Source organism: Xenopus laevis, chromosome 9_10S, assembly GCF_017654675.1.
Source record: "Xenopus laevis strain J_2021 chromosome 9_10S, Xenopus_laevis_v10.1, whole genome shotgun sequence".
NCBI lineage: Eukaryota > Metazoa > Chordata > Amphibia > Anura > Pipidae > Xenopus > Xenopus laevis.
Genome location: NC_054388.1, coordinates 109131098 through 109145240, shown reverse-complemented (window position 1 = coordinate 109145240; position 14143 = coordinate 109131098). Strand labels below are relative to the sequence as shown.

Below are 14143 nucleotides of genomic sequence, written 5' to 3'. Positions count from 1 at the left end.
TATCTGCTGTGAAGTTTTAAAATTTCTTTTATGGTTTTTCCAAATATTTGTTAAATGAATTACTGTAGGCGGGGCAACTTGAGGGTCAATAAACTTAGTAGGAGTTGGAGTGCCCATAACTTGTGGCAATAAAAGAGGAAGAATTGAGTCCTGTTCTATTTGTACCCAACGGTTATCCATATCCAAGTTCAGCCATGCTTTAAGTTGGTCAAGGGTAGAAGCTTTGTAATAGCCCATGATATTAGGGGCATTCAGACCTCCAGATGACCTTGGTAATTGCAGGATCTTTTGTGATACTCTACTTGGCTTATTTGCCCATAAGAACTGGTAGAAGAGCTTCGGCAGTTTCAATATATAACTTGATGGGACTTGTACTGGGATTGTTCTAAACATGTATAGAATTTTTGGTAGTGTTACCATTTTTAAAACCTGTAGCTTTCCCTACCAGGATAAGTACTGAGTCTTCCAGGTATTAATATCATTATATACATCATAATACCCTTTAGTGAAATTCACTTTAACAATGTCACTTGGGGGAAACACAAGGTCAATCCCGAAGTACTTTCTGGCATTATCCACCCATTCAAACTTATGCATTTGATTTATAGAAATACCTTCCCTTTCGGGGACATTTATACGCATAGCTTGTGTTTTATTTTCATTAAGTTTGTAATATGAGATTTTGGAGTAATCTTGTAGTAATCGCATAAATTTATGTAGTGAATGGGAAGGGTGAGACATGTAAATAATAGTGTGATCTGCGAAGAGGCCTACTTTATGAACAGAGCCAAATATGTTAATCCCATTGATATCTTGCTCCTGACATATTGCTTGAGCTAAGGGTTTGATCATCAAAGAGAAAATCAGAGGGGACAATGGACACCCCTGCCGGGTTCCATTGGTTATATCAAAAGGGGCAGAAAGAGTTCCATTAGTATTAATTTTGCAGAGGGAACTGTGTATAGAGCCAATATCGCTTTAATAATTTCTACTGGGAATTTAAATCTATGTAATACTCTTGAAAAATAGGTCCAATTGACTCTGTCAAATGCCTTCTCTGCATCCAGAGAAAGAAGTAGAGAAGGCGTTCGAGTGCGCTCTATCCAATGTAGGATGTCTATAGCTCTTCGAGTGCTATCAGGAGCTCCTCTGCCTGATGTAAACCCCACCTGGTCGGAGTTTATAATTTCCGGCATTAGTGCCTGTATTCGCATAGCTATAATTTTAGCATAGATAGATCTGCATTCAGTAAGCTAATTGGTCTATAGTTTTGGGTCTTTCCCCGGTTTTGGTATTGTTATAATTTGCGTTTGGAGCATTTCTTTAGGGAAGGATCCTGAGATAAAGGCTGCGTTGAAAGTATCAGTTGAATAAGGGATCAATATAGAGGAGAGTGTCTTGTAATATATATGGGTGAGCCCATCAGGAACTGGGGCCTTATTACTAGGAAAACATAGTATTGCTTTCAAGACTTCCGAATCAGTTATTGGGTTCTTGAGTTTTCCCCATTTAGTTTGTTGAACCTGTGGTAATTTAATTTTGTCTAGGACCTCATCTACTTGAGAAGCATTGGGATCTTGTTCAATATTATACAAAAGTTTGTAAAATTCAGCAAATCTATTCCCTATTTCCTTGGGATCATAAATGGGATTGTTTTGTTTGTCTTTTACCATATGAATTAGTTTTTTTCACTTGAGTGGACCTTATCTGCTGTGCTAAAAGTTGGGATGTTCTGTTCCCCATTCTGTAATGCGTAGCTTTAATAAATGTTAGCTTGCTTTGCATATGTATCATTGCCATAGTTTGTAGGTTTTTTTTAACTTCAGTAATTAAAATAGTTGTGTCTTGACTAGGCAATTGTTTATTAGTATTTTCTAGGGTATATAGTTTAAGTAGCAGATTTTGGTAGGTCAAATTCTTTTCTTTTTTGTGTTTAGAACCCATTTTAATAAGGAATTCTCTAATAAATGCCTTATGGGCATTCCATAAAGTAAATGTGCTGCATTGGTTATCATTTATCTGGAAATATTCTTGAATGGCCTTACTCACTTTCTGTTTGAATGATGGTTTAGATATCAAAAGTGGATTCAGTCTCCACTGAATTCTTGAGGATTTATGATAAGGTCTATATGGGTATGGTCGAAATAGTCCAGCAAATCTTTCTGGATTAATATTAAATCAATCCTGGAGTATGTCAGATGTACATGAGAGTAAAATGTATAGTCTTTAACATTTGGGTGTTGAAGTCTCCAGGAGTCATATTTTTGCATAAAATTCTGAAATGGGGAAAGTCTAAATTTGGGCTTACATTTGGAGGTTTGGGATCTGTCCAATAAGTGATTAGGGGCTAGGTTAAAATCTCCTCCTAGTACCAAAGCTCCGTATTTCAGAGATGTGATTTTCTGCATAACACCTTTAAGACATGCAAGTTGAAATATGTTTGGGGAATAAATATTTGCTAGAGTATATGGCTTTTGGTTAATGGTACAGTTTAATATAATACAGTGTCCCTTGGGGTCCACATGGTGACTCATATAAGTGAAATCTAAGGCTTCATGTATCAATATTGCTACACCAGCCTTCTTTTTTTGTGCCGGTGCTGAATAGATTGTAGAGAATTTTTTGTTTTTTAGCATACCTGCAGTGGACGGAGTGAAATGGGTCTCCTGTATAATTCTCCTGTATAATTAATATGTCAGACTTTTGTTTTTTGCTTCAAGGAATAGAGAAGACCTTTTGTAAGGACTATTAAGTCACTATTTTAAATGGCATTATGGTGAATAGATTGAGTGCTTGATGTCAGCCATGTGTTGACCGCAATGGACTCTGTACGTAAGGTACAACAGAAAGTAGACATTATCCTAGGATACACATACCGTGGGGGAAGAGGGAGGGGGAAGGAGAAAGAAAGAGAAAGCATACATAAAAAGAAAAACATTAACATAATAATAGTGGATATTCCCACCGAGCCGTGGGGTTCTATACCAGTAAGAACCACAGGGTAGAGTCTATATTGGGGGTTGACCATATAGCCAAGCAACACTAACATGCATTTCTCGGGAGAGTGTCACCCTTAGTTAGACCCAGATAAACAGTTTGAATACTTCACATATTCCTTCATGTGTGCGAAGGTAGAACTTCTGCTTGTTGTTCCTGCATTTGTTTAGCCTGTTTGCTTTGATGCAAGCCCCAGACGCGGACTTGGGTAGCCCCTTGTGCTGGCATTGTAATTGTGAATGGGGATCCATCTTTCATTATAATGAGCCTCAGTGGAAATCCCCACCGATAGGGAATGCTGTGCTGTCACAGTATAGTAGTTGTTTCTTTAAATTCCCTTCTGGCTTGTAATGTCATTGGAGAAAGGTCTGTGAATAGTTCAATATTCTTATATTTGTCAGATTTATTCACTGAGTTCCTAGCTGTCTGGAGTAGCCCTTCCTTTACATGGAAAAAATGCAGTCTAGCAATTGTGTCTCTCTGCACCATCTGAGGAGCGTTTTTTGATTTGTAAATGCGGTCAATAAGAAGAAACTTTTCATCCATATCCGGCAACATCACCCGCAGAAATTCAGTAAAAAATTCTTGGAGCTGAGTTTGTGGGATATGTTCCGGAATGCCCCTTATGCGGACATTGTTCCGCCCGGATCTGTCCTCCATATCCATAATTTTGCATTTTATGTCAGCCATAGTTTCCCCTGTTTTGTGTGTGTCATCCACCAATTTATTATGTGCACTAACCATTTCCTCCATTTTATCCTCCAAATGCCCTGTTCTATTGCCTAAGGCAGTTATTTCTGACTTCAGATCTTTCATCACGCTTTTAAAGTCCATTTGGAGATCTGCCCGAAAGGCTGAAAGCATATCTGATATGTTGTTCCGATGTAGAGGGTTTGTGTGGAGTGGAGGGTGCAACTTTAACTTTACCTGGGGAACTCTGCTGCGACGCGGATTCCTCCGATTGCGTTTGAGCCCCATCTTGGATATCATCCAGGTCCGGCTTCTTTGTGCAAAAAGAAGTAAGTTTCAGCGGTGACTGCTTCTTTTTCACTCTCCCCATAGTGAGGGGTAATCCGGTAATATCTGTAATAAACTGCACAGGTTTCTGCTTCGATGGACGTATCTGGATCAATTATTTGTTAAGTTGTCCCGGGAGCTGCTGTGAAACAGTTGTTAACGCATTGTGTGCTTAGGCCACGCCCCCCAATATATCTTTTCAAATTGTAAGGGGGGCCCTGACAAAGAAGTTTTTAAAGAACCTTTATTGGGGGTTTTGGTGCCAATGTTTCTTTAACTGATAGGGGTGCCCTGGCCACCAATTTTTTTTAACTTGTAGGGGGGCCCTGACCGCCATTGTTTATTTAAAAACTTTATGGGGTGATCATCAATGGCTTTTATAACTTGGGTTACCATTTTTATGTCTGTGTGGCATTTTTACTGTGGGGTTGGGTGGGTGGGATCTGTGGTGGGGCTTGGGTGGGGGGTGGGACCCAGAAAATGTTGTTTGGGGCCCTGTGATTTCTAATGGCAACGCCGCTTGCAAGGAGCAGGCAACATGAACTGTTCATGTCTCTTTCAGGTGAATGGGTGTGTGAGTGTGGCCAATGTGTGTGGTCATTGTGTGTGTATATATATATATAAATAGCAATGATGGTCATTTTTTGAATATTAATTCAGAATTTGCATATATTATTTAGCAAATATTTTTTCTCTACCAAGTTGTGGTGTATCACGAATGGTGAGTGTGCACATATTCACATTTATGCCATGTTTAAAAAGCTATTCAGGATAATCACAGTGTAAATAAAAAAGTGCACTTATGTTTGAATAGTAAATGAACCATTCATGGGCAGCTGTATAAATAATATAGTGAATAAAGTACCCCCCTCTTGTAAATTATAAGGATATTAAAGGTTACCAAGGAGGTGACTTCTAATATCCTCATATTTTGCAACATGGGGTACTTTATTTATTATAATACACAAGTTTTAGTGAACCATGTGACAAAAATGACATCACTACTCTCCGTTTATAACTGATGACATCACTAGTCACCATTTATAAGGATATAATTTACAAGATATTCATTGCTTTTGTGTATTATAAAACAATAAAATAAATAATATTAAATGTGTTCACTGTGTGAATCATTCAGTTCATAAATAATCCCCTGCTGCATGCACAGTCTTTTATCTATTTGTGAGCTGAAAAATCTTTAACCTCTCCAAAAGTTCTCCATGGAAATTCAATCCAAAGACCAGTTGTTTGTAATTTAACATTTTCTTTTCTTTGCTTATAATCAGCGCAAAGTAGACTCATTGGAATAATCTAGGTGATGTATTTACAGGGCTGGACACAAAATAAAGTACGTACCCTGCGTGATGAGAGTAGGATTTTCAGGTGCAGGTATAGATACAGGTCTGTGGCTCACAGTTATATTCTCTTTATTCCATAGGCTTTATGCAACCAAGCACTACCCAAACTATTTTATATTCATTCCTATGGGTACAGTTATTATACAAATTTGGTTATATTTGAAGCTAGGTTATGCTAGGAAAACAATTAGAAACCTTTCTCAACTCTTTCCTAAACAGAAGAACATCAGAGCAGCCTCTCTCTTTCTGGTAATATTAGGAGTGGTTGCCAATCATTAAGCAGAAAAGTAGAATGCATTGGTTTGTGAGCTGCCATTTATTGTGACTCTAACTTAATAACTAATTATTCTTGTTTTGCGATGTATGCATTATATATATATATATATATATAACTGTATATTGTGACTGTATATTGGGGTCCCAAAGCTCAGGTGAGTAACAGCAGCCCAGAGAGGATGGTGAGCCATTGGGGCACTAATAGTCTATGCCAAAGGGCTGTGATTGCCTTGGGCTAGTACAGATCCCCAAAACATAATGTAAATGAAGACTGACATTATACCAAAGGATATTTTGCTCAAAAGAGTTCCAAAAATGTTCGTCGCTCAAAGTCATAGTGACTGGTCTTTCTAACGCACAAGATATATTTTACTGTATTTTCAAAAATACATGGGAAAACAATGTTCCACTCAATCTTCTCAAATAATATTAATTACAAATATTGCCAGTTGTTATTTTCTATAATCCCCTCTTCATTCCGCACCACCCATCTTAATTATTGTAATGCCCGTCACAGCTTTTCTACATGAGAGTTTAAAGGGTAGCAGTCATTGTGCATGGCTGGTACAGTAGTACTAAGTGGGCATTCTAGTAAAGGTACTGGTGTGGTCTAGGTTTAGACTGGGATCAGAGAGGCACCTGTGCCAGATGGAGGAAAGGAATCTATCTGACTGTCCCCACCTTGTACAAGACACATACCAGGGGGCATATTTACTAAAGGACAAAGTGGCAAATGCTGGTGACAATTTGCTAGAGTTACTACCCACAGGGACATTGCCAATTTACTAATGGGCACAGGCGCCAATTTACTAGTGTAGCACTATAGTAAACTTCTTTATGTGAGGGCAGTTTCAGCTACTTTCCAATGTGGGCTGAGACCACAGATGAGCTCTCTTTCTCAGGGGTAAGCCCTCGCAGCGGGGTGGAGCAGGGTGTAGTGTAACTGTAACTGTGTGCATTGCACAAGAGATTGGGCGCCATTAGTTTTATTTGCTTAAACAATAAACGGAGTTTATTAACCAAAACCAGAGTTCACCATGGAGCATGAAACATAGAGTAAAACAGAGATCAATCAAGGTAACACAATATACTCACTGTATGAATATAGAACAACTCTCTGAAGAGTAAGGAGTACATGTAGAGAACAATGCAGCTTGTTGGAAGGTATTTCCCCAATCTTCAGGATTCCCTTAAGTGGAACTCAGAAACTCTTACTTCCCTGAGTTTAACACTTAGGCCCTACTATGGGGTCAGTAATACCCGGATCTTAATCCCTCTAATCTCCTCGTCGGAGCTTTGAGCTGCTCAACTACATACCCTATCTATCACTCCTAGAGTGATCTATTAAAGGGTATAACTATCGCTTCACTATACTCAGGCTGAGTTCCACCACCCCTAACCTCTGTGGCCTAACAGAGGAAAGGTTCAGCAGCAATAGCCTCTACCTCATGGTTTTCAAGCCTTTTATATCATACCACAGTGCCATCTAGCATCCACTGTGAGAACTGCAGGGATTACTAAGCACAAGGTCCCCATAAGGACCCACTGAGGTGTCCATATTACTAGGGATGTGCCTGTCTGTAATGTGTGAGGGTGTCTAAGATTTTCACATCCCTACATTAGCAATACAGATAGAGATAGGCGCTATCGCTCATTCGCACTCTATCACTAGGTAACAATTCACTCTGGCGAACGGACATTGCTCCACAAATTCACTAAAATGCGGACTTTACTGAACGTTACGTCTTTTGCAGACTTGCCATTGCCAGTCAGACCAGGTGAAGTGCACTGCATATTCAGTGAGTGGAAAAAGCATTGAAATTCAAAAATGCTGGTGTCTTTTTTTGATAGCCTGCAAAGTCCTTGAAATTTTTTTATGGGTGACCGGTTTCCCCATACATTTTCTAACATATGGAACATTAACTATACAGTGGGCAAGCGAAAAGTCACCAGTCTTTGGTGCCAATGATGAAACTCTGAATTTTATCGTTGTCTAAGCAAATTTTCGCCTGTCGAAGTGTAGCTATGGGCGTGAAGCGGTCACTGGCGACTTTTTGCTGGTTAGTGAATCTGCCCCAAGAATCCATGAAATGCTAAGAAAATGATATGGTGTGTAAAATCAATTGCAACTTACCCTCCAAATGCTTGGCCTGAAAACAGAACACTTATATTAGGCCAATATGGTTGACCAAGGTTTGCTTGTTTAGTGATCTGGACAGGTAAATAAATCTTGATCTAGGGGCCTCTTAGAAGTAAACTAAATGACCAATAATGTAGAACATATGAGGGATGCTAATTCATTTGGAACTCCCTGTGACCAAAGTTGCTAACTTTATAGAACTCCAAGGTCACATTTAATATCCGCATATTATAACATACATTTCAGTGTGTCATGACATAATAAACTGTGCAGCCATTATAACAGATCAGCAAGCAACGTTTATATAGTAAATAATGTACCCCCTATTGTAAGATATAATTATATGATATGTCACCAAGGAATTCCATTCTGTGGGTGGGGGGGCTGATTGCAGTCGTTGATGCTGACTTGGTTATGCACAAGTTCCTGTCAGTGACTCATGTGACAGGAATTACATCACAAAGCACTGAGTATAACATAACGGATGACATAACCAAGCACCATTTATATAGTGAATAAAGTACCCCCTATTGTAAATATAAGGATATTACAAGTACCGAGGAAATTCATGACCATATAAAAAACACGAGGGCGAAGGCCAAGTGTTTATACAGGTCATGGAACTCCGAGGTAACTTGTAATATCCTCATATTTTACAACTGGGGTACTTTATTTATTATAATACACAAATTTCAGTGAGTCACGTGACAGAAATGACATCAGAACTCACTGTTTATAGCTGATGACATCAGAACTCACCGTTTATAAGGATATAATTTACAAGATATTCATGGCTTTTGTGTATTATAAGATTATAATCTACAGGATATTCATGGCTCCTGTCTATTATACTGAGAAATAAGAATGGAAAATGAAAATATTTTTTACACACACACTATGAACCGTAAAATTATTATTTAAATTCCCTACACTCCATGTGTAGTTCATCTAGAAAGGTCTAGTGTTATATTAATACAGGAACACTTAAACATTAAGCATAAGGTACATGGGAAGAATTTAATGGACTTGCTAACAATTTGTTCTATAGGTATTTTTATCTATTGTCTAAGGAAAATGGCCTTACAATCATTTTTTGTGTTTTTTTTAAGAAAATGAAATACTTATATGACAACACACAATGTTTTACATTTATTGAAAAGTTTATTTCAAGTTTTTACAGTATTGCCAAATCCATGCCTTCATGGATGGATCGATGGGAACATTTGATGCAGGCCTGTGGGTGTTTTGTACCATCTGTATAAGATTTTCTTTTGGTTTTCCATGTGGTTGGTGCACTTGGAGTATTTGAGGGGAGATTTGCCGCTTGTATCCATTGGAGGAGTGGTAATGATGTGGTAATTTGTAGGTCTTGTTCCACTTGGTGATATACTGTATCTTCTCAGTTGATGGGTGACTGGTAATTATACTGTACATTCTAGATCAGGGCTGTCCAACTGGTGACCCCCCTTATGTGGCCCTCCACATCAAAGTCTGCCTGTTATTTCTTCTTACCATTTGTAAGCATTAAAAGGTATCACTACAGAGATTAACTGGCCCCTGCATAGTTTAAGTCTGGTATTTGTTCTGGGGGTTTGTTAGCATTTGAAAATCATTTGTTAGTGGCCCCTAAGGTGTTTAAGCATATACTGGGGTACTGTATTATACACAGGGGAGGAGGAGGCATATGGATTTAAGGTATGTCTTAATATGACTTAACTTTTTTACATATAAGTGGCATCCCTGCCGGTGCCGGGCCAAGGTAGTTTGGCACCCTAGGCAAGAGCTTCAATCAGCGCCCCCTGTCCTGCATTACCATTTACCTCCTTTACAGTGATGGTAAATAAAGCAAGAAAATGTACAACATTTTTCATTTATATTACTGCCCCTATACCAGCAAGCCCAGCACCCATCCATAATATAGCCCCCTGTACCTGTGCCAACAGCCATTTATCATACTGCCCCTCCATACCTGTGCCAGCAAGCCCAACAGCCATCCATTAAACTGCCCCCCATACCTGTACCAGCAAGCCCAATAGCCATCCATTAAACTGCCCCCCATACCTATACCAGCTAGCCCAACAGCCATCCATTAAACTGCCCCCCCATACCAATACCAGCAAGCCCAGCAGCCATCCATCATACAGCCCTCCGCACAAAAGGAGCTATTACTTGCTGGCAAGAGGGAGAAAGTGAAAGAAGGGGATTCCACCCGACTAAGTGACCAAGATTACTGAAACAAATTATTAAATAAATGCTTGAAAAAAAACCCGATTAAAAGTGCGCCCCTCAATGATTGCGTCCTAGACAGCTGCCTACTCTGCCTACCCCTAGTTCCAGCCCTGATCCCTGCAGTGAGCACCAACCATCTGGTTTTTTGGTTTGCTATTAATGCGGGCATGGTCTTGTGGTAACATGGGTGTGGTTTAAAGTGGGTGTGGTCTAAAAACAGGGAGTGGCTAACACTGGTTTCCAGTATCGGCCTTCCACCATGTAGATTAGAAAAATTCCGGCCCTCTGTACCATATAAATTGGACAGCACTGATAATCTTTTCTTCTGCCATGGTGATAGGAGGTGTCTTATTTGCAGATATTTATGTAGGTGGTGCTTTGGTAGGTTCAATTGGGTTTAGAGGTCTTCATATGACTTGTGTGTTTAACTGAAATAGTTGTCCAATTGTTTCTAGTCCATTTAGGTTCCAGTTCTTTGTTGTCTGCAATTGCAGATCATCAGGGCTTTTGTTGTAGTAAGTGGATGGATTGCTTTGTGTTCTTTGTAGATCCATCCATTTCTGTTTCAGTTGGGTTAGTTGGTTTTGCTGGGGTTCTTAGGGGTAATCTTGGGTTTTGTTGATGTTGAGTTTATAATAAGAGATTTGGCTATATTCCGATAGTGTTTGAAATGTCGCTTCCAGTGATTGACAGGGGTTTGTGAGCAATATACAAATAAAAATAGACATATATACATTTTTAACAAATGTATAGCTTGTGCTGCCTATGCACCAGGGCTGGGAGTAAAAAGCAGCCCACGTAGGTTTATGTTTCGCTATCAGAAGATGAACCCATGGGGTATTTCAGGTCATCTAATCCCCATTGGGTGTCTTCCCACAGTTTTGCTTTAACCTCCGTTTTTAATTCGAGTTCTGCTTCTGGTTGTTCGTGTGGTCTTCTTTCAGGGATAAATGGGGGCTGGATTTCTTTATTTTCAAGAGCCACCCAGTCTAATCCCTATAAAAACAGGAGAAATAGAATGTACATTATTAATCTATTCAAAGTATGCAGATTTGCAATAAAGACAAAATCATTAGCTCATAGTGGGTATGAGCAAAAATAAGTGAATGTGGCATGCAGGATACCAGAATAACATACCTCAAAGAATGGACTCTTCTTCACGTCCTCTGTACCATGTTCACCTGTCCCAAGGCGAAGCTGTGCATCTTTCTTTAAGAGCTGCAAAACAAATTGTGGTACTTAAGTACTTTTATTGAATCGTAGTAAGGACAAATATAAGCATAGGGTAAGTAATAATGGAAAGGCTTTACTTTTGTGCAGAACTCTCATGCCAACCCAACATACTGAAATCATGCTTGGAACTTACATTTACTAATATACTGAGCGTATCCTCAGTTATATCTTCTGGATATTTTGGCTCCTCGCTTTTGATGATTACATAAATTTCAAGTGTAGTTGTTCCATTAAATGGTACCTGAAAAAACAACAAAAAAACCCCAAAGTGTTGAGTTTGGATACAAGTAAAGGTCTATAACTTATAAGTTCTATAGGATTTTCCCAACCAAGCAGCCAACAAAGAAGGTACAGGTATGGGACCTGTTATCCAGAATGCGTAGGACCTGGGGTTCTCCGGATAACAGATCTTTCCATAATTTGGATCTTCATACCTTAAGTCTACTAGAAAATCAGATAAACATTAAATAAACCCAATAGGCTGGTTTTGCCTCCAATAAGGATTAATTCTATCTTAGTTTGGAACTGCCTTTCTTTGATTAGGAACTTTCTGAATAACGGGTTTCCGGATAATTTGTATTTGCTTGATATCTAATAGTATCTTTTAAAAATTAACTCATAATCATTACATTTTCACTATGTACATTTTATGTTTTTAATTATTTTTTTGTGTGTGTCCTTTATAGGCCCTTTTAAAATAAGAAAAAAATGTATGTTTTTTTCCTGCAAATTATGTTTTCTTTATAGGAAATATTCTTTAAAGTTATGTGATTTTGTTTGCTAATCTGCTCTGATGCCTGAAGGCAATTTTTATTTGTTCGAGAAGCTAACACCTGCATCTGCATCATATACTTTACTGATTGGAAATTTAGTAGTAAATACATTTTTAAATTTCAAGCTAAAAACCATGTCAAGGTTTCCCATGTTATGAGGGTGATAATGATCCATTTGTAGATTTTTCTGAATTTCCTCTATACAATAAGTCTCAACAAAAAAATAGGTTTCCAAAATACTCTGAGAGAATCATTTTCACCCTAAGGCCTGTGGTGCATTAGGCATTTTTTTGGCCGTTGTAAACAAACAGGATGAAAAAAAGGCTGAGCCTCTGATTTCTGCTCAGGCACAAATCTCTGGTGTATCATTGGCCTATCAGTGCATGGAGCTGATTATGGTGATACCATGCCTGTCAGTACATTCAGAACATAGAGCAGAAGTCAGAACTACTAAATGTAGTTAAAAATGGATTTGTGAAAACTCTATCAGTGATTGCCCACTTTGTACTCTAAATAGATACTTACGATTCCAGTGAGCAGTTCATAAATGGTCACTCCCAGTGCCCACCAGTCTACTGATCTTGTGTATTGACCACGGAATAATTCTGGGGCCTTATAGAAGATGGTTCCACATTCGCCATTGGTTATGGTGTCAAAGTTCATTCCTGAAGCAGAAAGAAAGCAATAAGTTAAAAAGTTTATCCATATAAAAGTTATATTGATTGGTTGAACAGAAGAGCAGAAGTCACTGCAGGTCTTTAATTATCTACCCAGTATATGACACAAAGCAGGTTGTTGTACTGTGCCCCTCTGTCTACCTCTGGTTACAATAACATATATGACCAATGCTCAACTGCTTAACCGTGTATATGTTACAAATCTTACCTAATTCGCTGATCCCAAAGTCTGCAATTTTGACATAACCATCACCATACAGCAATATGTTCTCTGGTTTTAGATCTCTGCAAATCAAATAGAAGTGCATTATAAGATATTGGTTCAACAAAAATATGTATAATATAAAAGGTCTGAAATAAATATAAGACTTAATTATTACTTACCGATGGGCGATATTGTGCTCATGTAAGAACTGCAGTCCTAGAACCATGCAAGCGGAGTAGAATCTGTAAAGATTAAAATAAATTATACATTTTATATCAGTTTTTAAATCAGTTTCATAAATGCAAGCGTATCAATATATAGCTATGGCAAATATGTTATTCCTGAGCCCTAATATTTAGTGGAACATGACATTTTGTTGTCTCAACTTCCCACAGAGCATTAAAACTTGGATGGAGCAACCTTTATTGGCATGAACCAGTAAATGGTTTGGTGTGACTAGTGGGAAGCCAATGTTCTTCCTATTGAGTACCCAATAATAATAGTATTAGATATAAAAAGTGGTAAGAATGACATAAGGGTTTTTCACCTTGGGTTGAGCTCCCTAAAAGATAAGTAGTACTTACCGAACTCTCTCAAGTGGCATTCCAGGTTGAGCCGTGAATGCTGCTAAGTTTCCTGCTTCCGCATACTCCATAACCAGACACAAATGATCTTCAGTCTGGAAGGAGCAGAGTAAACTGGTAAGGAACTGACATTTCTCCTCGTCGATCAGCCGGAGGATGCGCTGCTCTTGGGCAACACTGGGAAATTAAAACCGTTAAAAGTACATGAAAACGTCACATTGAATTATGGCAGAGATAGTGAGTGAGTGGTTCAAATGTTCTTTCCTAAAGTGATTTCTGATTAAAATAAATTTGTGTAGACATGTTACAATCTGAGGTTTGTGCAAGGCCTGTCTCTTATAAATGTCCAAATGCTCTAATTCTACATCATTTTAACCCCTTGTTAATATTATACATGTCTGACCACCCCCCCCCCATTAGTTAGGAAGCTGATGAATGATGTCTTTTTTAATATATGTGTTTCTTTTATGGAAAATCTATATTTTTATAGCTTCATAAAATCACTATTTGACCCATAACTTACCACTGAAATACACCTCTATTGTTGATATCGTGCATTTCTATGGTTTTAATTGCCACAGTCTTTCCAGAGGTTCTGTGTTGTCCCTTGTAGACCTGCAATGAAAGAGCTTCATGAGATACAATACAATACAT

The 14143-nt window shown here is 38.4% G+C and overlaps 1 protein-coding gene across 1 annotated transcript; it reads right to left on the bottom strand.

Annotated features, from left to right (window-relative positions):
* Positions 1-10644: 10644 nt before the first annotated feature.
* On the bottom strand, positions 10645-14143 carry LOC121398797 (serine/threonine-protein kinase N2-like). The gene is made up of 8 exons (XM_041578111.1): positions 14013-14143; positions 13490-13666; positions 13085-13147; positions 12909-12985; positions 12549-12688; positions 11384-11491; positions 11155-11235; positions 10645-11013 (listed from the first exon to the last, which is right to left on the bottom strand). Exons 1-8 carry the CDS (start codon positions 14141-14143, stop codon positions 10822-10824), a joined length of 969 nt encoding a protein of 322 aa, XP_041434045.1. The 3' UTR covers positions 10645-10821.